Source organism: Pleurodeles waltl, chromosome 5, assembly GCF_031143425.1.
Source record: "Pleurodeles waltl isolate 20211129_DDA chromosome 5, aPleWal1.hap1.20221129, whole genome shotgun sequence".
NCBI lineage: Eukaryota > Metazoa > Chordata > Amphibia > Caudata > Salamandridae > Pleurodeles > Pleurodeles waltl.
Window position 1 is genome coordinate 1,176,776,777 of NC_090444.1, and position 24,934 is coordinate 1,176,801,710.

Genomic DNA, 24,934 nt, shown 5'->3' on the forward strand with positions numbered 1-24,934 from the left:
GAACATCCATGGGTTTGTAAACTTATGAAGGGCATTCGCCTTTCTAAACCCCCTGAACCCAGATATTCGGGTCTATGGGATGTGAATGTTATTTTAAATTTCCTCTCCCATTGGCATGACAACCATCTTCTATCTCGTAAGCAAATTTCGGCTAACTTAGCGATCCATCTCTGTCTTATTTCTTGTAAAAGAGTATCGGATGTTAGAGCCCTAGATCTCTCAGCTAGAACCTTTACTCCAGAGGGTGTAACTTTTACTATATCTAGAAGAACCAAAACCAATATCAGAGTGGTTTCTTATCCCGCTTTTCCCGATCATCAAAAATTATGTGTTGTAAACTGTATTAAGGCATATGAGAACATGACTTTGGACGTCAGACCCGCAGGTGAGAGTCAACTTCTTATTGCCTTGCAGAAACCCTTTAAAGCTGTTTCATCTCCTACTATTGCTAGATGGGTTAGATGGATCACGACTGAGGCAGGTATTGACATACGTAGATTCGGAGCTCATTCCACCAGAGGTGCAATGGCTTCTAAAGCCATTCAGGTAGGTGGTAGGCTTGAAGATATTATGAATGCAGCGGATTGGTCTTCCGAATCCACCTTCAAAATGTTCTATTTTAAACCTATCCTAGAACCTGCATCTCTAGTTGTCAGTAAGCTTTAAACATGCATAATCCTCACCTCCGGTCTTGACACAGAATGAAAAATTTCCTAGCTAACGAGAAGGAAAGTTTCAATTCTAATAAGGACACAGAGCCGAGAATTATCCCACCCAGGCTTTCATCTTCGTAGCCTCTCCCTCCCGGCTACTGTCGCTTTGCTTTACCACAAGTAAGTAACTGTTATTGTTATCCTATTCATGCTTAAAATTGTTAATGATGCCGCACATTTAATTTGGTGCTTGTCCTTCTCTTATGTTTGCTTATCTTGCCTACAACATTGTGTTTTTTCTGTGACGACACTTATCATTGTGATGAAGAATCAGATAACGTGTTTATAATTATTTTCACTTACGCAGACAATTTTCAAGGATTGGATTAACCGACTTTCACCTTTAACTTCCTCCAGTGAGGAACAGGAAGGGACGTCATTCATATTTAAATGCTGTGCTGTACTGTGATTGGACTGTGGCATTCTCTACACAATGGACTCATGGGACTTGTAGTCTTTGTGTTTTTGACTTTATTACGTTATCCTTTGAATATGCTGTTCAAATAAAGTGAATAAAGTAATGCATAATCCTTGCCTCCGTGTCCTTAATAGAATTGAAACTTTCCTTCTCGTTAGCTAGGAAATTTTTCATTATTAACAGCAGCTTTCAGTACTCCTCAGGATGGCTCACTACTACAAATGGTACAATATAATTTGGGAAACAGGTTTTATCGTATGACTTTTTTACATTTCTGCCTGCATTTATCTTTGTTTTCCCATTTTATTGGTATTTATACATTTGTATTGAGGGTGGTAAAACTATTGTGGAAGAAAATGAACAGTGAGAAGCCCACTAAAATCTAATATATGTCTAATCCAAAAATATTGCAGGCAGCAAAAATACTTATAGTGCAAAATCAGAGCTTCACAATCTGAACTATTGGAGCATACTATGTTAAATTCACTTCATATTGGATTTTCTTTTATACACTTCTCTTAATGCAGCAAGTGTAGGCTAGCACACGTGGTTTAATATGACACTTAAAATAACTGCTAATAAGCATGTGCCTTGTGGAAAGAATAAGAAACGACTTTGGGACAGAGATGCTCTGGGTTCCAACAGAAAGGTAGCTTCATTAAATCTCCAATTTCTTGATTGTCTATGCCACCTTCAACGGTATTCGGACAAAATACTGAGATAAAAATATCGAGGCACACAAATATTGAGCTATTAATATTGTGATACACAAATATCGTGATACAGGAATATCGTTGACAAAAATATTGATTTTCTAAGGTAAGTAATATTGATGTTAAAATATGTTGTTAATATCGTTTACAAAAATATCACTGTAAAAAATATTGTTTTTTAATTATTTTTATGTATTTTTGTATATGTTTATGTTATAAATTGTTTGCATAATTGTTAATGTTTTTTAATATTGTTTGGACATTTTTAGTTGTTTTTAAATTTAATTTAATTAACTGTAATTTTTAGAGTTGTAATGCATTGTGGAGTTTGTAGGGGTACAGGGTAGGAAGTAAATTGATTATAATTAATTGATTAAATAATTTTAGTTATTACAATTTATTTAATTGATTATGTAAATTGTGTAACTAATTAATTTCTTAAGTTATGTTGTAGGTGCACTTTGTGGGATGTATAGGGGCGTTATTTATTATTAATTACTAAATACTAATTTTAATTATTAATTATTTAATTGATAATTATGTAACTTGTGTAAGTAATTTATTTGTCAAGTTATGTTTTAGCTGCTGTTGGTGGGGTTTTTAGGGGTAAAGGGTGAGAAGTTAATTATAATTAATTCATAATTAATGTTTTATTAGTATTAATTATGTAATTGATAATTATTTATGCAAAATGTGTAATTATTTTTTTAGTTATATTGTACATGCAGGTTTTGGGGTTTGTAGGGGTAAAGGGTGGGAAGTTGAATAATTTAAATTCATTAATAATTAATTTTTAATTAATATTAATTATTTCTTGATTTTTTTTAATGTTAATTGTGTAATTAAGATATATTTTGAGTCCTAATTATATTTTAGGAGTGCGTTGTTGGATTTGTAGTGGTCAAGGGTGGGAAGATATTTTAAGAAATAATTTATTGATAAATAATTGTTAATTTTTTAATGTATAATTATGTTAATTGTGAAATTATATTTGTAAAGTTATATTTTTTGGTGTGTGTTGTTTAGTTTGTATAGTAATAAGGTGGGAAGGTATTTAAGTAATCATAAATGAAAAATTATTTATTCATTTGTTAAAAAAAATGTTTTTTGTCAATATGTTGTGTTATACTTTTTTATTTCCATTACATAATATACATATTTGTTTTAATTGATAATAATTAGTACAAATTGCAATAAGTATGTAATTTGTTTTATTTTTGTTCAAATGTACACATACTTTTAATATTTAGAATGTTATATTTTTAGGTATTTAATAGAGTTGTTAAAATATGTTATTTGTTTAAAGTGAATTGCTCTCTCTCTACTGTTGAATTGAATGGAGTGGGAATAGTACATTTTACCCCCTCCTGAGTCCAACACCTTCCCTACTTTTGCACACACTGGAGTGGAAATAGTAAATTGTACCCCTCCAGGGTCCAAACGCTTTCCCTACTTTTGCACCGACTGGAGTGGGAATAGTACATTTCACCTCTCCTTAGTCCAATGCTTTAACTACTGTTGCACACACTGGAGTCAGAGTAGTAAATTTTACCTCTCCGGTGTCCAACCCTCTCTCTACTGTTGCATTGACTGGAGCAGCGTCAGTCTCTGGGGGTGGGCAGAGGGGCTATGCCCATACAGTTAAATGTGATGGATGGTTATTGCATCCTATTTAAATTATGCTAAAAGCAGTCACTGCTTTAGCCTGCCTAGTCTATTCTGCAAAACAAACGTCAGGCAGTTTTAATCAGACACATGCCCTAGTGCGCATGTGTCTATTGGTAGCAGTGAAAATGTAAGCAGTAAGGGCTGACAAGCTGTCAGAGCAATTCTGCAATCAATGTGGTCCTCCAGGACCACACACAGATAACTCTTAAAAGCGTAATATTCTGAAGCAGCCCTGGGCATGTACAGAATCACCCCTGTACTCCCAGGGATGCTATCACAAGCTGCCTTTTACCTAATGACCCCTCCCTTTCCCAAGTCATCACAGGGTGACGACTTGGAAAGGGAGGGCTTCCAGCATTAGGAAGATGGTCATGTGCCCGAAACAGTTGCACTGTGCATGCTTCTGCAACTCGTGTATTCTGTTTAGAGCTTCCCAGCAAAGGCAATTTCACGAGCTGCAGCTGGGCCTCCTTGGAAGCTTCGTGGACTGTTCCTGTGACATCTGAAAACTACTAAGATGAGTGTTCTTATCTCTTCTTGCTGTCTGGCTTCACTTTACTTCCCTTTAACCTGTTCCTCGCTTCCTTCTTACTTTTCCCTAGTCTCCTTTGCCTGTCGCTTTCTCCTTTAAAGGCTATTTTCTCTCCTGTCCCCTTCCCTGTAGTAGTAGCAGCAGCAGAGACAACACACGCTTAATTCCAATAGTTTAAATTAAACGATTCAATTTACGGTGCCTTACATTCTGTGAGTCTCCTGAGCTCAGAAACGGAAGCTGGGCAAAAGCTAATTAAGCCTTCCTGCCAGGGTGTCTGCGTGAAAGAAATGTAAATGTGCACTACGAGTTAATCTGCAAAAGTTAAGGGCAATCTACAACTGTAAAGAATGCTCGGGAGCCCCTTTTATTGATGGAATTATTCGAAGGTTTGTGATGGCAAAGATTTATTGTTTTTGAGCTGCAGTTCAAAGAGTTAACAATTTAGTTGTGAAGTGCATGCTTTTAATTGTAATTGTAGATATATAGTGCTATTTACTAGTTCTGATGAGGTGTTGAAGGGGCAGTTATGTAAACAAATTGCATTAAATACAGTCTCTATATTACTAAAATCTATATTTTGTAATCAACATTTGGGGCCTCATTGGGAGTTCGGTGTATGGTTTGAACCGTCCCCCGAAATTCCGATGGGGAGGTTGCCGCCACACTGGCCACCAGACCCATTAAGAGTTTCCCGCTGGGCTGGCGGGTGGAAACCTTGGTTTCCGCCCGGCAGCCCAGCAAGACACAGGCAGCAGCATTGTCGCCGGCTTGTAATCGAGTCAGCAGCAATGCTGACACCACAGGGTGCACAAACACCTTTGCAATGTTCACTCTCTGCACAGCAGACAGTGAACATTACGATGGTGCTGGGCAGGGGGACACCTGCGTGCCCCGGCAAAGTGCATGGGCAGTGCAGGGGGCCCCCTGTACCTGTTCTCTGCCAGCCTTTTCATGGCGGTAAATCGCCATGAAAAGGCTGGCAGAGAAAGAGGTAGTAATCATCAGGGCGGTGCTGCATGCAGTGCTGCCCTGGCTGATTGTGATCTCCGCCACCGCCAGCCCATCAGGATAATGGATCCCTTCGGTGCTGGCGGTCTAAATGCCAGGATCTTAATGTGGCGGTCGGACTGCCACAGCAGCGGCGGACCTGACCGCCACCGCGAGGCTGTTGGTCTCAAGACCACCAGCCTCTTAATGAGGCCCATGATCTTAAAACCTTTTGCCTAGCACTCAATTTTTTACTGTGTGTAATGAAACTTTATTTCCATATTCACACTGGCCTCGTAGCAGTAAAAATACACAAGTCACTATTCTTCACTGCAGCAGCCAAGATTTAGTTCTGTGGCTCTGGTTACACACAGACCTCTGCAGTATATAAACTAATAGACTTTCATAATGTATTATAGTGCATGTGCCACTGAGTACCAACCTTTTACATTTAATTTAAACTTATGGAAAATTTGTTTTTTTTTAGCCTCACCATTATTACAACTGATATTCTGAACTCAAATATTTAAAAGCACTTTCATACGTGATAATGAAGAAAATTGATTTTTGGTGAAATAAAGTATTTGCCCAGGGTCACACAATTTAACTAAGGTACTTATGATTTACCAATATGTTTTGGTTTCACTTTGTACAAATCAGCCATTAAATAATTATCCATTTGTCTTTCATTATGTTATGGGTTTGTTTTTAAGCTCTTTGTGCAGTTTTTGTATAGCGTAAACGTGAACCAAAGTAATTCAGAGCTTTATTAAGCACCAATTACATTACATATGGCCACATAATTTTTTTTTATAAGCAGATGAGATTAAGGACCTGATTTAGAGTTTGGCGGAGGGGTTTCTCAGTCATAAACGTGATGGATATTCCGTCCGCTGTATCACGATCCCATTACAGCCTGTGGAGATCGTAATACAGTGGACTGGATATCTATCACTTTTGTGACAGATTAACCTGTCCGTCAAATTCTAAATCAGGCCCTAAGCGATTTGCTCAGAATCACAGGATATTCATGCTGAGAATGAAACCTGGGTCCCCAGTTCCTAAGTTGGCAGCTCTGGCTGTAACGCCACATCCTGGGTAGAGGAAGGGTGGCAGGCTGAAGCCAGTATAAGAACTCTTTTTTTTTTTTTTTTTCCTCATTCTTTCAGTCCCATGGTCTGAAACGTCTAACGGATAGAACGCCTATGTGGATCAACGAATAAGACTATCAGACCATCTCTGGGCTGGGTAACCCTCTGGAACGCTGAGCAACTCGTTCCTTTGGACTTCTAAGTATGTAATCATAGGACCAACTTGCTACTTTGCAAACCAGTTAATTAACGGCTCCCAAAACCCAGAACTCTTCTCCCCTATCCCTCTCTCTTTAGTATCGCATACTAGATTATATATTAGTGAGTCTTTCCATTCCACAATTGTCGGGGGCACCGGGCTAATCCATTTCCTGCAAATCTCTCTTCTAGCCAACAATATCATATAAAAGAGCAACTTGGCACTGTCTTTTTTATCCTATTATCTCCCTGAATACAAGAACTCTATTTTTGGTCCATTAATCACAGAAAGATTGTTGAAAATTGCACCAAAATACACCAATTTTCAAAATGTTCAGGGGAGAGCTCCCCGAAGCCTCATCCCATAAACACTGGCCTCGTTCACCCTTCAATTCATTCAATGGTTTTATGCGCCACCACTTTCAAATTTCACCAGCCACCACTGGACTAGAGTGGGAATAGTAAATTTTACCCCTCCCGAGTCCAACGCTTTCCCTACTGTTGCACACGCTGGAGTGGGAATAGTACATTTGACATCACTTTAGTACAACACTTTCTCTACTGTGCACACACTGGAGTGGAAATAGTAAATTTCTACATCTCCTGAGTCCAATGCTTTCCCTACTGTTGCACCAACTGGAGTGGGAATAGTACATTTAATCCATCCGGAGTACAAAACCTTCCCTACTGTTGCATAGACTGGAGTAGAAATAGTACATTTTACCCCTCCTAACCCAACACTTTCACTATTGTTGCACCAACTGGAGTAGGTGTACTAAATTTTACCCCTCCTTATCCCAACGACTTCCCTACTGTTGCACCGACTAGAGTTGGAAAGGTAAATTTCACCTATCCTACGTCCAATACTTTCCCTATTATTACACAGGCTCGAGTGGAAATAGTAAATGTCACCCCTCCAGTGTCCAGCACTTTCTCTACTGTTGCACAGACTGGAGTGGAAATAGTAAAATGTACCATTCCTGAGTCTGACACTTTCCTCTTTTTGCGTCCAACGCTTTCCCTACTGTTGCACATACTGGAGTGGGAATAGTAAATCTATGTTTGTGTATTTAATTTTATTATATATATTTACGTAATTTTTAACATGTTAAGTAAAACTTATTTTTATCTATTAATTTTTTATGTATAATTAAATTGGAACTATTTTTATTTTCTTTGCAGTTTGTTACATTTTTAATTCATTTATTTTATATATATATATATATATATATACTTGTTATACAGTATTAGTATATATATAAAAAAAGAAAAAGATAATATAAATTAAAATTAATGTTTTTTATTTTCTTTTTTGTTTTATATGTTAACACAACATATTGCATAGTCATAATACATCTGACCCATCTGGGGATTATCGTTAACATGTCATAACAATCATAAGGGGGGAAAACAAAGTCACTGCAACGTGAATCTGAGCACCCATATCATGAATTCAGTAAAATTGTTGTATAGTTTGTAAACATTCAGCATATCACTCCCAAACATCTATACCAGGTAGCCCTCAATCAGACCAGAATCCCCATATCTGTGGAGAATGTGCATTTGTGTTAGTCCTATATACAGTTCTTTAGTATGTTGAACCGAGTGCAGACGCTGACAATACTCCATCACTAGTTTCCGGAAAATCAAGTGAGGCAAGTGTCAGTGGCATGTACAAGTCTGTTAATATTAGTTCCCACTGCGCGGCAAAAGAGGATATTTTCATAGTCCCAACCCTTCCTCGCGTTGGAGGGCTGTGCACGCCACCCTTGTCCAGACAGCCAGTGAACGCATCCATGCTTCATAGACTGGTGGCTCAGATGATTGCCATCTACGAGTTATAAGGTGTTTGGCCACGAACAACCCCAGATCCAAAAAACAGGACATTGCTTTCAATGTTTTACCCCTAGGAAACAGTCCCAGGATACACACCTCCCATGTCAACAGTATGGGTCGGCCTACACAATGCATCAGGGCGGAACATGACCTCATTATGTGTAGTAAGTCCGCTCCTAAGTGTTGACATCGTTGACAAGCCGCATCCAAATGGCTAAAATATTTATTAATCTTGTCAGGGGTAAGGTATGCCCGCTGTGTCGCATAATATTGAATAAGGCGAAATCGCATATTTCGAGGTACATATGTGGAGGTCTCTAGTATTGTCACCAATTTTCTGTCTGTAAAAAGTTCCCTTCTGTCTCCCTCCCACTCCCATCGGAGGGGCACAAGTGGACTAGTCGTATGGAAACGCAGGGAGTCCGCTTTCCAGTGTATTAAATGTCCGCCTTCCCCAAAAACATGCAGGTACTGCAGTGTGTAGTGCATCCGGGGTTCTTCTGTGAGGTCTCTCCATGCTTGTTGCAATGTTTGTTTGAGGCAGTTGTACAACATAAAGGTCCCTGGATGCAGTCCGAGGGCCTCCATCAATGTGTCATGATTATTGAGGTTGCCATCGGTGCTAGTGTTTATATTTCTACTGCATGCCAAGCTGCTAGTTCTGCTGCCAATATTTCACATGTGCCCGTGGTGTTCCCAACAACGGTATAGCTGGTGCGTAGGGCACAGTGTCTATAGTGAGGTAACAGCAGCTGCGGAAAAAACAATATGCCAGATTCAGTAGTAGAGGGGCTGGCGCTGCAGTTTTAGTACAAAGATGAAATAGGCGTAGCAACTTGCTCCGTGACCACTCCTGAAGATCCAGGGCTGTGTCCGCCAGTTGCTTCGATGATAGCCAACGGGCCACCCATTGCAACTGCGCAGCTATATAGTAGTTTTCTAAATTTGGTAGTGCTAAACCACCCTGTTTCAATGGGCCATAAAGCTTAGTGAGGGCCACTCTATAGCGGGATGTGTTCCAAATCAAACTACGCATTCTCGTTCTATGGACCGGAAAAAGGCTGGAATATAGAAAGGTTGGTTGGCAAAGTAATATAATAGTCGAGGTAGTACTATCATTTTAACAAGGGCCACCCTGCCCATGACCGTCAACGGCAATGTGTTTCCAAAATGCCATCTGACGACGCAAGTTAGACACAGTACATATCAAGTTCCCATCAATTATATCTGACTCTGCATGGTATACCTGTATCCATAATTGCCTAAGTGTGGTAGGCTGCCACATGATATCTGTGGGTATAGATGTCTGCCTTAGAGGTCAGAGGTGACAGTGGGAGAACAAAGGACTCGGACCAATTTACTCGAAATCCAGAAACCCTTGCAAGTTCGTCGAGCAGAGGAATGGTGTCACTGGGAAAATTCACTAGGTCTCCAATGTACACCAAAAGGTCATCTGCATATAGAGAGACCACATGTATCCCATCACCCAGGGGTATCCCCCAGTCACGTCCCACCTTGCGGAGTGCAGCTGCCAACGGCTCCACAGCAAGAGCAAAAAGGAGTTGGGACAGTGGGCAGTCCTGCCTTGTGCCTTTCCTGACCTGTATGGGGGACGAAACCAAGCGTCCTATTCTGTTACGGGCCAATGGGTATGTGTACAGCAGATTCGCCAATTGTATAAAGCGAGGGCCAAATCCGTATTTTGGCAGGGCTGCAAAAAGGTAGGGCCACTCCAACGAGTCGAACACCTTTTCCAGGTCAATCACCAGGTAATCCGCCCGTGGCCAATGTCGGGGAGCATACCGTAGGACACAAAAGAATCTATGTAGATTTAGAGGCGTTGTACGATCCGGCACAAAGCCATTCTGATCCTCCTGTATCAAGGAGGGCACCAATAGGGCTAGACATGTAGCTATAACCTTAGTTAATATTTTATAATCTGTGTTTAACAGCGCTAGCGGCCTATATGAATGTAGATCAGCGGGGTCCTTATGCAGTTTAAGAAGGGAGACAAACATGGCCTCTCGCAACGTATTAGGCAAACATGTTACTGTCAAGAACTCCTCGTATAGAGTGAGCAGCCGAGGGTCCAGTTGGACTGTGTAGGCCTTATAAAATTCAGCCGGCAGCCCATCCGATAACGTCTCGGCATCTCGTTCCATCACTGTCACTCTATCAGCCAATTTCCTGTGGTCCGCATGTAGGAGGCCTAGATCAGAGGAGACCGTGTCAGTTTTAGACTCTAAGGAGGTCCGCGTGTTATCAATGGCCAGAAGTACAGCACCTAATTTGTCCTCTAATGTGCTGGGTCGTTCTGCAGCATCCATGGTGGCTGTCGACCGCAGGGGGATCCTCTACGGTGAGGCACAGGTGTCAGCCCCCCCAGTTCGCTGACGGCCCATGGCTGGCCACCCAAAGTCGTCCGCGAGGTACCAGGACCTATCTGTTACGACTTGTGTTAACTTCTCGTAGTGAGCACTCCCTAACGAAATGCCAGCCGCTCAAGGGCCAGACCAGAGCCGTGCGAAAAAGGCAGCCTGATCTACCCCACAGTATCAAGCTCCTCTGGTGCAGTATATCCACGCTATAGGCCGTTTTGTAGCTTGAGAGTAGTATTAGTTGGGGACAATGTCTGGTCCGTGCCGCCCGCTTCGCTTTCTCAACTCACATTCGGTACCAGCTCCTCCCATCCAGTCAATAGTGGTTCAGTGTGTGCATGGGCCCAAATAGCATCTGCTGCATCCAATCGTAGCAACTCAACCCCTGCATGCACAGGGTCCACACTGCAGCCCTGTCTTCAGTGTGTTGTCGCGGCAGGTCCAGTCATGCCTGCATCAGTCCCCCATGCAGCCAAAGCAATCTCAAGATGCCTCTGCACCATTAAGGGGTCTCTGCATTTAGCGTTTACAGCAGCGACAGCACCCCCCGTACTAGGACACCTCGACCGATCCCGGCTCACATCTCAGGTTGGCACTGCTCACCTCACCCGTTGGGGGCATCTCAAACCACACCTCATCCGGTTCTTGCCGTCTAGCTGACAGCTCCGCAAGACCCCCGGTGCGTCTCCCGCCGACCCCCACAACCTCTGGGCCTCCGCAGGTCTGCTGCTGCACAATCCGCACCTCCGTGTGCCCTTTTGCCCTGAGGGCTGCTCCGATGCCGCCGGACCGTACTTTTACTCGTATGGCCCGGCAGGGCAGCCCGCAATGATATCCAATCTTGCACTCTCCAGGTCCGCCTCCGCCGAGCTCCCTCTCTCTGCGTTGCAGCAGAATGGAGAGTACACCTCGTTCGGCCCCCATGGCCCAGCCCCCTGCTCCGCAGGACCCTCAACGCTCTCCTGACTGTTCCCAGCAGCCGCAAGGCATGCCTGGGCAGTGCAGGGCCCCCTGCAAGGAGGCAAAAAGCCAATGCAGCCCCCCCCCAGCACCATCAGAATGTGCACTGTCTGCTTGGCAGACAGTGTGCATTCTGATGGTTCTGGTGTGCTACGATATTGGCCTCAGCTCCCTTAAAGGATCCAAGACCATTATCCTAGCACTGTTCCCCCTGGTCAGGGATACGTAATATAAAACATTGGAATACTCTTGGGGCGGACGCCACCGGTATGACGATGGCATCTTCTGTGAGAGTTTGTTGGTCAGCTTGTCCGACCGCCAAACTCGTAATCAGGCCTTTAGTCCTTTGCCTTGTTTTATCCATGCCATACCAACTGCATCCTCATAATCGATCATTTGTATAAGGGGAGATCTTCTAATCATCCTGTCCAAAGGGTCTCCATGTGTGTTTGGGAATGATTAGGTTCTTGTATGTTGTCGGTATTACGCTTCCTAGGCATACACTTTTACCTATGAGGTTTACATTTTGCTTCTCTAATTGGTTTATGACTTGCAATTTATTATTGATTGTCTGAGTGCCGATATAAATATGTAGCTGAGATAGCAAGTATTCCTTGCAAGCATCAATCAAGGCTAATCTCTGTTGTCATCCCCGGAGGGTTAAAGATGCTGTAGTTAAGACTCATTCTCTTGACAGATGTTTACAGTCCTAAAATATACTCTTCTGAGCAACAGGTTCACTTATTCTAGACATTTGCTTTGATGTGTGGCATGTACCTTTAGTGCAGCTTTTTGCCTTAAGTTTCTCTCTCTTTCGTCATGGGAACGATAAACTTAATGGTACTATGAGGTTAAGGAGCTCTTCTCTGTATATGTCACAGTCGTAAACAGCAAACTGCCACTGAAATTTAGGCTAACTCTGAGAGTGTATGGAACCCAGCCCCTTGTATGCAGGCATAATTCGTAACTCCCTACCTCTTATGAGAAAATATGGATGAACATTTGCCCTGTTCTGGGGCACATATTAGTTATTTTCCAAAGGATATCTGAGTGGACCTGGATGTTTTCAGTTTGAATGTATACTTTTGACATTGTCATTTTTTACTGTGCCCCCTATTGTACACAATTATTATAGTGTATTGCTGCAAGCTACTTTTAAGTGATCTTAAAAAGCAAGAACAATTTCTCTGTAGGCCTTCAACATCAGGTAAGGTAGAAGAATGGCAAGTCCACTCTGCTTTCTTGTACCATTAGATTATGATTGAGCAAAAATATCTTTAGCTTGTTCTTCTATTTTGGCTTACCTAGATGTACGATTCCTGGCAGGTCGGAAGCAGGGAAGAACACCTACTTGGAACAGCATTGTAACTGTGAATAAAAGGTCCCATTCTATGGTTCAAATCGAGCATAGTTTGTGAGGAAGGTCTTCAAAGCATTAGCATTCTCCATATGTTCTTGTGAAACGGTTACTCAGTGCTCTGAGACCGCAAGACTGTACTGGACAGTATAAACTGGGAATTCTGCTATTTACTACAGTGTTTATACTCTACTATCTTCAAAGACACTGGCTTCAAAAGACTATTGTTTTGGCATTAAGAAACCGAACCAACACATGGTTGTAAAGGTCATGATAAAGAAATCACTTACGGCCCAAAGTGGCCATTTGGTTCCTGTTCAGTGTGACAGACCATAACCAGAAGCATAGTGCAAAGTTTATGCGGTTTGCTGGACACATTGATTTAATGTTGGGATCCATGTATGCACACATTCAAAATAGAAGGCAATAACTTTTTTTAATCCTTCAGGGTTGAATAGTTTAGTGAATATTCATCGTCGCCAGCCTAGACGCACAACTTTGTCTGCATTACAGAATGCACACACAGGGGGGACATTAAATCACTCAACATGTTTAAAGCTGAAAAATATCTTGCATACTTTAATATTGGTGTCATGGAATACCACAAAATGCTGAGTACTTCTTTGTCCTAAAGAAAATCATATATAGTTACTTTCCACAGGTATCAGACCATACAACAATATAGAAAAATAGAGGCTGCATGCTTTAAAAGCAAATTATGATAGTGCATGTTGGGAACTTAAAAAAGTGAAAAGACAAAGGCACTAACTAATAAAATGGAAAGGAATCCTAGGATTGAAAACAACACACAAAAAAGGGAAAAGAAAAGATTCTTAATCATCTGGAGTATTTAAATTAAAATACCAAATAGCAAAATAAAATTAGCACTTCTTTTCTGGGAGCTGGGGTATATGGTGTTTCCCTAAAATATTTGTAGTAGTTCACCAGCTGCCTGCCTGAGTGTCAGTGCATCAGGCCCTATATTACAGTTTCTTTTGAATTTTAATCCCTTGGGATCATTGGGAATATTCTCTTTGAAATATGCCATAGTAAGAGTATCAAAGATCAACCATCCTTTCATGCAAACTGGAAGGGTGCAGTCTACCTAGTTTTTCTCAGTTGAAACCCTGTTTTGGATACAACATTAAAGCTTTTTGTTAGATCCACTACAGTGGTAAACAGCTGGGTAGAATGAACAAAATAACATTCTGTAATGTATTTCTCCTCCCACCCCCATAACCTCGCCTTTCGGAAGCAAGCTTTATTTAAAAGCTGTAGGTATAGTCTGATATTCAGCATCAGTTCCAACTCTGATACTGTGGAGAAAAGATTTAGAGTTTTTATTCCAGTTCAACCTAATAGGTATGAGCAAAGGATGTTGTTACCTACAAAACATATAATTGAAAACACAATTACCTTTGTATTACTTATCCAGGTGCCTTTAGTTCTGAGTTACTTGAAGAACCTAGGCTACATTTTTTAGTCTCCATCAGTTCTCTCCCCTTTGCCCCCCTCCTCCCTGTGTTTTTGGTTCTGCACCAGCTGCACCTAGGCAGTAGGAAAATAACTACAAAAGTAACATTTTGTAATTTCTGTATACCTATCACATTTAGTGTACTAAAAGGCATTCAGAAACCTTAGCACCCATATGAATAGTATTTTATTGGGCTGGTAACTGTATTAGCATTTCTCTCTTCTTTTCGAAAATTGTAAATCGGCATTGAATGTAAGGAGTAGGTTGTAATTGAACTGTGAGAATTTGAAATTGATGATAGCCATGTCGATTTCACTAAAAAAGTTTGATAATACTGAATCTGTGCTAAAATCCATTTTTACGAATAAATCAGATTATGGAAAAAATGGAAAAAAACCATGGACCCAATGCTAAAAATATTTTTTTTTAAAACAACACTTTGAATGATTGATTAAAAAAGAGGGAGTTAAAGACTGTTGTTTTTCAGACAAGAAGTAACAAAAAATAATACAGAAAAGCTGCTGCCTTTTTTTGATTGGAAAGACATCCTAAATGTAGAGAGGGCAAAAATGGTAAACAGTGGCAAAAAGAGCCTGTGTAACTTTACACAGTGGCAGTGGAGGATTGGAAAGAGGACAAAAACACCTAAGTTGTGAGATAACAGATCCTCTTTAGTTCATAAATATCAAGGAATGGGTTAAATGAGAATCACTGGAATTTAGCTAAGAAAAACAGGAAAAAGGAGACAGTTAGATAGAATACGGAGGGAAGTTACCCCTCCGAAAAGAAGCAAAAATAAACAGAAAAGACAGGTGGAAATAAGTAGAAGGGTGCAGGAATGAAGGCACAGGAGGGGGAAAAAGCAGGAAGGGGTGAGTTTAAGTAGGAGTCCCCAGAAAAGGGAAGATGAAGTAAAAATAGTGAGAAGAGTGCAGCAAATGAGGGAGAATGGCAGTGAAAAGGAACATAAATATCTAACTGATCTTTTGAGCAAAACTGCTTTGTTGGCTGAAATGTGAGATACAAGATTTCCATTGAATTGGATTTGAAAACTTGGTGAATGCCATTAATGTCAGAATATTTTTGTGAACAGGTTAGGTGGAAAGGATGGGAAACATCCTTTTTTACGACTTTTTTTTTTACGAAGGTCGTGGTTAACGAAAGCGCAACAACGCTTTTTTTAACCACGACTTCGTTTTTTTGTGCCTTAACTACGTATGTTCTGAACAACGAACATGCGTGGTTAAGGTACAAAGAAGGGACTTGGCAAAGGTAAGTGGTGGGTTTAGGTTTTGGGGAGGGGGAGGGGGGTCAGGGGGTTTTAGGTTTTGGGGTGGGGTTGGGGGGGTGGGGCGTTTTTGGGGAGTGGGTGGGGGGTCATGGGGTTTTAGGTTTTGGGGTGGGGTTGGGGGGGTGGGGCGTTTTTGGTTTTGTGGAGTGAGTGGGGGGTCAGGGGGTTTTAGGTTTTGGGGTGGGGTTGTGGGGGTGGGGCGTTTTTGGTTTTGGGGAGTGGGTGGGGGGTCAGGGGGTTTTAGGTTTTAGGGTGGGGTTGGGGGGTGGGGCGTTTTTGGTTTTGGGGAGTGGGTGGGGGGTCACGGGGTTTTCAGTTTTGGGGTGGGTTTCGGGGGGTGGGGCGTTTTTGGTTTTGGGGAGTGGGTGGGGGGTCAGGGGGTTTTAGGTTTTGGGGTGGGGTTGGGGGGTGGGGTGAGGGATGTAGGGTGAATGGTGCCTATTGCTAATGATTTTATCAGGAATGCCTTTACAACGAAATATCGTTGTTAAGGCATTCGTGGTAAAATCATTAGTAGTAGCAACGAGGTCGTTGTGCCGACCTCGTTGTTAAGGCAGTAGTTTTTTTTTGCAGTCGTTGTTTCGTCGTATATTCGGAAAGGATTCTCAAAGCTGGTCTTCACCTAATGTATTTTCCTCAGGGATCACATACAGCTGCCCTATCTGAGTTATTGTATTAACATCATTCATCTTTTGTGTGTAAATGACACACATTTTATAGTGGGGATGCTTTATTTCAGGTTTGTACATTTCTGATCTCCAGCATCACTCATTATGAGTTGGTCACCCATTAATCCTAGGCTTCGGTCTGAAGAATTTAGAATAAATGACTCTTTACGAATCCTGATATATTTGCCATTTTTGTTGTTCTACTTCATGCTTAACCACACTTTGCAAGTCTTTAATTGCTTCTTTCCATACAGTATCCTCTTTCTCATGACTGATGAATTGTTGGCAAGAGGGTGTCACATCAATCTCAAAGCATGGGTGCTGTGTTGTAGGTACAGGACGAGCCACTGTGATGAGATACCTGAAATTGTCACTGTCTGACTAATAATACCATTATTTCTAAATGTTTCAGGATATTTGGCAGTATTATTTGAACCTGACAGAAGCCAACATTAAAAAGGAACCACATTGGAAGCTAGAATATCTTATGACGAAAGCTTACGACATTGATGATTTGCGGCCAGGACATCTTTATGACCTTAGCAAAAAATTCACGGACTCCCACAGCCAGCAGTTTGCAATGTATTACAAGCACTTTCTTGTGAGTTTTGATGACCATGTCGGCTGTAACAAACAATGCAAGATCAACCAGCTGTGCGCCATTCAGTGCTTGGATGAGACCTCCTATGTTGGTTGTATCAACCGTGGAGTGCTGTGACTCTGCCATCTAGTGCAACCAGTAAGGGCTCTGGATTCACCTGGAAGCATGTGTTTCTGCCACGCAACCGTCGCTGAAAGGGATTTTGTAATGTTTGATTCTTACAGAGTTGAGTTTTCTAATACGAAATTACACTTGAAATTAAGGACTGAGGCTTTACAATGAAATCTAACTGTAATGTTTCATAATACAAACCACAAAATATAGTTAGATGGTGTAAGCTGCTAATAGCAATTATGATAGACGTTTAGGATCTTATTTAGAGTTGGGCGGACAGGATACTCTGTAACAAACAGGGCGAATATCCTGCCCGCCATATTACAAGTGAGATCTGCCACATTAGCAATGGTTGGTAGTTAAGAGTCCCTCGTAAACACACTTTCCAAGCAGATAAAAATGGGTTTTACAGAGTAGTGTAAAATGCACCTTAATAAAACCTTCTGAAAACTAGGTAGCATTAGGAAGCTGGGAGCGTATGCCTAGTAATTTATGTAGACTTTGTAGAGTTAATCTAGGAAAAATATGAGACTCAGGATTACTTAACCAGATTTGCTTGTGTTGCAAAATGAGCTCTTATATGATTCAGTACATTTTTGTTTCTGAAATTTACACCCTGCTCCCCCCCTTCACGAGCAGCATTTATTTTTTACCAATGAGTGGTGTTCACTCACATGAATCATCTTCATTTCCCTTTACCTCTGTCATTACCTTATTTCTTTGAGACTATTGATGTGGTCCATAAGTCTGAACTAGCAAACACAGGAAAAAAGTGGCCTTTCAGATTACTCTAAGCACCGCAGAAGTAGCCTTAATATCATGCTGATAAGGAGTTACAAAGGGGCTGTCTCACAAAAGCATTTATGAGTACAGTAAGTAGGACCAAAAGTGTACACCTTTACATACTCCCTATTAAAAGTGCAAATATGGCACAGTCTCATTCAGTGGTACTAATTGTATATGATTATTCCCTGAACTTCCCTTTGGTGGCCAATTTATGCACGCGTGTACGAGTATGCAAAGCAGTACTTTTATGTATTCTTACATGCCTTTGTGAATTGGCCCCATTTTGTTTTTAGTTACTGTACTGTTCTACTTTAAAAAAAGGCTGTCTTTGCTGTTTTTAGAAAGTCATCATACTTGATGTTCTGAGGTTGACTTGATTATCTGACTTCCCTTTCACAGAAATAGATTTCCCAAATTCCAGTTTGAATTCAGTGGAGTCATCTGTACCCACGGCAAATGATATTTTGGCCAGAGAACCCACTGTGCACTTGATCTTGTGTTATGTGGACCACTGTTCAATGTGGCATAGGGGAACGTGTTGTATGCACCTGGAGTCACTACCTTTAAGTCTTTTAATATGACAAGAGTAGGATTAGGTTCTGCTAATGCCTGAACCTCAGTAGTAGCCAGTTCTCAACAGGCTCTCTGGTGACCAGAGTGATGAAAACCTGTAATTCTGCTTCCAGTAATGCAAACTCCACTACCATGTCTGACTCCACCACCACTGTGACCAAGTACCATCTAAACTAGTTATTAAGCATGTTTAACCCCTATATTGTCTTAATTGTGTTACTTTAAATTAAGTGGCATTGGGACCCAAGCACAGGTTTTGAAGTTACTTCACAGTAAAACAAACAATTGTATTGTTTTTGTGAACATGTTTAGTGTTATCAGATGGAGGCATTTAGACCCCTTAATCCTGCTTACTGTAAGGCTGCAATGCTCGGCGTGGATGTATTAATCATCATGTCTTCACTCAGGGCCAGGTATTTTCAGTCATTAATGACTACACATTAGGCATTTTCTGTACATACAAGAGGTAAGGTGTCATTAGGAAATAGTAACACATTTGCCAAGAATCGGCATGGCACTCACACTGAATTCCACTAGAGTACAAGTTAGGTTGTGAATGGGCATTTTAGGACAAATAGGCATTAGCAGCAAACAATTTAATTTATTGAAAAGGGTAGGGGGTCTAGCGGTGTCCTAATTAAACCATTATATTATGAAGTTATAGCAGCAGGTCTCTTATATCAGCTTCTTCTATGAGCATTTCTGCCTGAAAAGTCCAAAACTAGGAAGAATTGGGAAAAAAAGATTATTATGTGCCTAGAAATGCAACGATTTAAGGGAATTATTGTGCCTTAGGCAATGCCACCCTTATTGCTGATGTGAGTCAGCAACATGCACTGCATCAAACAAATGCTAGAAAGGTGCTTATTAACAATATGTTACTTTGACCTACTGTGAACACATTACTGGGCGCCAGCATTTTGGAACAGGGGTTTATGTAATGGTAATATAGATACTGAGGCCCAGATTTATACTCTGTTTGCGCTGAATTAGCGGCATTTTTTTTTTACCACTAATTCAGTGCAAACTTAACTCCGTATTTATATTTTCACGCTAGAATAGTCTAGCGCCAAAATATTGGAGCTAAAGTAATTTTCTGGATGCGTGAAACCACCTTGGGTCAATGAGATGCAAGGTAGGCGTTCCCTTCCAAAAATGACTCTAAGGCCAAATGGTGCACGGGAGGTAGGCGTGCCTAAATAATGGCGCTCGGCGCCATTATTTAACGCCTGGGTCTGGGCAGCCAGGGGACATGTAGACCCATTTCCATGGTCAAACACCATGGAAAGAGCCCACAGACGCCCTCCCCAAACCCCAGCAACACCACTACCCATACCAGTGGGACACCACAGGATGGGGGACCCCATCCCAAGTAAGTATAGGCGAGTATTTAAAAAAAATGTTTAAAGTGCCCATTTCAGGGCCCCCCTACATGGCACAGGGTGCAGTGGCCATGCCCAGGGGACCCTTGTCCCCTGTACTGGCCAATGGGATTGTGGGCATGACTCCTGTCTTTTGTAAGACACGAGTCATGTGGTATGGATGGTTTTGCATCAAGAAATGACACTAGGCTAGTTAGAGTCATCTTTTTTTACTGTAACCAGCCTAACGTCATTTTTTGGTTCTCCCATACCGCCACCCCTACCCGGCCTATGTAATTTGTTTTTCTACGCTAACTCACCCTTTGCGCCGGATTGCGCCATTCCATTATTATGGCATCAGGGTAGCGTTCTGGAACGGCGCAAGCCGGCGCTATACTTTTTGACGCAAAACTGCACAAACGCAGTTTGTGTCAAAAAGTATAAATATGGGCCTGAGAGTGCTGTATTTTCCATTAGAATAGACTTTCAACGCCGTTGGTTCAGGTACATTCATTTCTTGGTCACTTTACTGCGAGCCCTACTTCAGCTCTGGCACAGAGTCCTGTACATATAATAATCCCCTGAACATTGGTGCAGTGATACTGAATTGCAAAATGGTATGATTGCACATTCGCAAGTCTAAGGATGGGAATTGGGTACAAACATTTTTTTTTCCCTTTTCCTATACCATACTCTTCCATCTAGGCTATTCTTCAGCTGCACACTCTTCCAATCATTCCTGAAGGCGACAGCTTTCAGCAAGTCAGACACAGCATGCAGATTCTGGACTTCAATCACTGAGACAAGACAGGCAGTTCTGGCCTCCAACAAAATGAGCAAGGAAAGAGCTCAAAGAGACAAGACCAGTGGTGCTGCACCAGTGTGCTGCACAAATGGCAAATAACAATCCCAATATTCTATGTCAAAACTTGGAACATCTGTGCACATTCAGCTCTTACTGCTTCTGTTACATTTGAGTCAATAGGATGTAAGTTTGGAAGTGTAACTAAGTGTGGGAGAGGCAGTTTAAATAACAACGAGCTTCATAATGGCTGGTGTTGCTGTCCACCAGTTTGCATTGCATTTTCCTAACAACTCTTGTGAACACCTACAACTCCATTTTTACATTTTGCTTATGAATGTGGAAAATCAGCAGAATAAATGCATGCAGACACCATATGTGCAAATGACTTTTGCACGTGGAGTTCAAGCCAGAGACAGCTTTCATAACCAGATGATTTGATTATTGTTCAAAATGTCTTTGGCCATCCATTCTTTATGATTGGGTTGAGGATTTAAAATGTTCTTGCGATTTTTGACTTGTAAATTTAAATTTTCAATCTGTTAGCAATAAATTGTTGTTCAATCTGCACAGAGGGGAGGAGTCGAAGAATTTAAGGTGTGATTGTTCTCTTTAATTTTACAGGATAAGTTGACTTTGTGGAGATAAATGGTTTTAGTTTTTTTAAACCTTTCTGATTTTTTTTCTTGTAATTTGATCTTTTTTTATTGTGACAGTTTCACCTATTTTTTCCATTGTATGGGAACTCGAACTATGAAATGAAAAAGTTACATGAGTAAATCTACATTTGCATAAGAAACAAATTTAACAAATGTAAAAATGTTATGCACAAAATGAACAAAACAACCTATTGTGAAAAAGAAATGCATTAAATTGATGCAATTTTGCACCATGATGTCCTTTGTATTTCTAGATTGTATTGGTTTGTGCGGACCTACATAACAAATATGAAGGTTCCTCACTGATAAATTATAAGGAGGCGACGATGGTTGCAGCAAATCGTCCTAAGATTTGTAAAATCGAGTTTATCTGGTTTTGAACCTCTCCCACTTCCCATTTACAAAGATTCCTTCTCCATGTTTGGATGAGTTGCCATATCCTGGTAGGAAAAGTAAGCAAGCTACATCTAGTCCTGAAAAACAAGCAATATTACTTTTCCTGAACTATCTTCTGGTTCAAATAAGCAAACATATTTAGAAGCAGATTAAGAACCTAAATGGTGATTAACATTATTGTAACGTAAACGCACAAGTAAGTTGAGTGTACATTGGTTTCCTCTATGAACCTGTTCTAAATAAGCATTCCATGCATTATTTGGCCATCTAGTGGTCTGGCTCAGATAATGACCTTGCATATATTATTTTTTAAGAATGTGCCTTTAACGGAGTATACATGTCCCATGATTAGATGCAGCTCAAATCTGCTGAAATATATAGGACTATGTGCATAAATATTTTTAAATTTGTGTCAAAAAGAGCTACAACCTGTGGAAAACTACAGCAAAAAATCATATTATGTTTGAAAAGGTCTATGAAATTGCTTATAGTATACTTATTTTTCATCATTCAGAGTTTATAGAACGCAAGCTAATGGAAATACGTGAAGCTTCTGGTCCTTCAGACATCGCTCTTCAGTTATAATCTGTGAGACATGGTGTCATGTCTCCCTCACACATCTGTTCCTTCCACCCACACATATCTCTCCATTATCTCTGTCTCCTGATGCTATTTTGTCTGCGCCCTTACAAGCCCTTCTACAGGCCCTTCTTGACTTGTTTAAACACTACACAGCGCACAAGTACTTGCTACATTTAGCCATGGGGATCGGAGTCAGTGGATGACTAAGGGCCTCATTTCAAGCTTGGCAGTCAGATTAGCCGACCTCAAAACTCGTGGGGAGAACGCCACCGTCATACCAGTGGTGTCCCCCCAAGCGTATTAGAATGTTCCCACCGGACTGACCGGCAGGGAACAGTGCTACGATATTGGTTTTGGCTCCCTTAAGGGGGCTGAGGCCAATACCGTAGCACAAGGCTGGCGGAAAGCTAAGATGTAGTCAACCAGGCGGCACTGAGTACAAGTCAGACTGATGTCTGCCCGTCAGAAACAATGTTTCTGGAGGAGACAGCATCCTGGGTTGTTATGTGGCAGTTGGAGTGCAGTGGTTCCATCATCACCACAAGTGTGGCAGTCCTCGGAACCCCACACTCGTAATGAGGCCCTAAATGTCTTTAACATTTGCTATGCAGATGTCCAGGCCTTTTGTCCATCCTGCAGCCCAACGTCCCTTCTATTATATTTGAGTATCTCTATCAAAGCCTGAGGCACTGCTGTTCTGTGTTAATAGCTTCTGCTGTGCCTTTGCCTTCTTGGCACTTTTAGATGGGTCTATCCAATTTCTCTATAGGCGTAGCATCAGATGTGGGAAACTCGTCACTAAATTGGTGCCTTATTTGAAAGAAAAAGGCCATAGTGATTATGTCTTGACATGTACCATAATTGATAGAACTAAGGTGGGAGACAATTACCAACAGAGGCAAAACCTCCTGCACCAAAAATAACATAGATGGGGGCCTTAATGATGCCATTGAGTGGGGTGAAAAGTACATTGACAATGAAACCTATTGACTTAACATGGCTAAGAAGTTGCTATGGTACTTCTTTCCTCTGTCTATACCACCTCCCTTCTAGAAGTAAAAAGCCTCAATGAAATATGTGACCTAATTAATAACAATTTCCTGAGTTCATGTGGAATATCATTACTTCTGTTCTGCTCAACATTACTACTCTTATAACTCACTGGGGTTATGGTAAGAAATATGATTATTCACCATGAGTCTCCATTTGAGTCCGCTATCGGCAACTGGAAACCTAAAATACGCTTTCCTGACTTGAAGCATGTACGAAATAGTGATCACAAGCCTCAAAAGGTCTTTATGATGACGCATTACTACCATGCATTAACATTAACATCATCACGCTACGTGCTAAATTACATGGAACGTGGAATGCAGCTCGTCAGTTGCTGCAATATGTGGAAGCATTTATGCACCCCATCTGCCCCTGCCCCCTACTCCCCCACTGAAGAGTCACAGCACCGCCTTGCCAACTCTTCCACCCGCCCTAAGCAGTGTTCCATTAGGTGCCCAGGTTGAGCAAGGAGATAGAACATGGTGAAATTCTACTGACACTTTCTCTCGCATGGTTTGCAATACCACTGGTTCAGCAAGTGTGATGTGCTTGTGAATGTTTTGTTGACCTTCATTTTATTATTAATAAAGAACCATTACACTTAATTTTAGCAAGAAATGGATATGACGTGCTTTTCAAGAGATAAACCCATATTTATACTTTTTTAGCGCCGCATTTGCGCCACTTTTTAACGCAAAGGCGGCGCAAACTTTCAAAATCCAATTGTATTTTGTAAGTTTGCGCCGCTTTTGCGTTAAAAAAGCGGCGCAAATGCGGCGCTAAAAATGTATAAATATGGGTCTAAGAGTTGTAACTAGCAGTTGGAGATAGCATGAAAGCAGTGACAAGGAATGATTGTGCGGATAACTTCATCTCCTTTTAAGTCACCTTTACAGGTTTTTAAGACCAGAGCTGCATGGAATTCACCCTCCTTAGGTATACCTGCACAACATGCTTGAATGTTTAAGTTTTTTCTGTCTGTTTAGCATACTTTAGACAACATCTTAGTAGAGCTGCTGATAAGAATAATAAGGGAGGACCCATCCGAACAAATTCAACGACCCAGTGATGACAGTAAAGGAGTACAAACAAGCAGGTGCGGCCACTAACTACAAGGGCTCTTAGTATATCTTCATACAGCTAGAGTTTAACCATGTATGTGCTGGGGAAGGCGGGGGAATAATAAAAAAAAAAAAAAAGCTGGCAACCCATCTCTTTAGGTCCTTATATGTACAACACAGGTGTGGTCCATTGATCTAAAACGAAGTTCAAAAGACAAGACAACTTCATTTTGATTCAAAGACAGTTTGGCAACTATAATTACCAAAGGAAAAAGAGATCCAACCACAAAGTGCTCGCCTGTTGCCAACAGTAAACAAAAAATAATGGCCTTGAAGAGGAGAGGCCCAGTGATAAGAGAATGCCACTGAATGTGGCTGACTGTCACCAAATATTTCAGGGGAATCTTTAAGGGGTCTGTACTGCAGATTATAGCCATCACAATCTGTGAATAACATGTCGCTGCCCTGAATTTAGGACCTATCAACTACACTGTCCAACAGAAAACCAGTGATTTTTGAGTGTCAACACAGTTTCTGCCAGACAAACGTTGACAGGGACAGAAAATCTGTAGGAAATGTTTTTAAAATCTGTGGAACAGCTTGAAAATGTGCAAAATCTGCAGAGAATTAAGAGCCAAGGGCCAGATGTATCAAGCTCT

The 24,934-nt window shown here is 41.2% G+C and overlaps 1 protein-coding gene across 2 annotated transcripts in view; it reads left to right on the plus strand.

Moving 5' to 3' along the window:
- SMPDL3A (sphingomyelin phosphodiesterase acid like 3A) overlaps window positions 1-21,411 on the plus strand; it is a 137,113-nt gene extending 115,702 nt beyond the window's left edge. The window contains exon 8 of one of the 2 annotated variants that reach the window (XM_069235409.1): window positions 16,700-21,411. In XM_069235409.1, coding sequence (XP_069091510.1) covers window positions 16,700-17,005 — 306 coding nt within the window. In that variant the 3' untranslated portion in view covers window positions 17,006-21,411. Of the gene's footprint in view, window positions 1-1,020; window positions 1,176-16,699 lie in introns of those variants that run through there. The other variant, XM_069235410.1, reaches the window with a different exon arrangement.
- The last annotated feature ends 3,523 nt before the right edge of the window (window positions 21,412-24,934 follow it).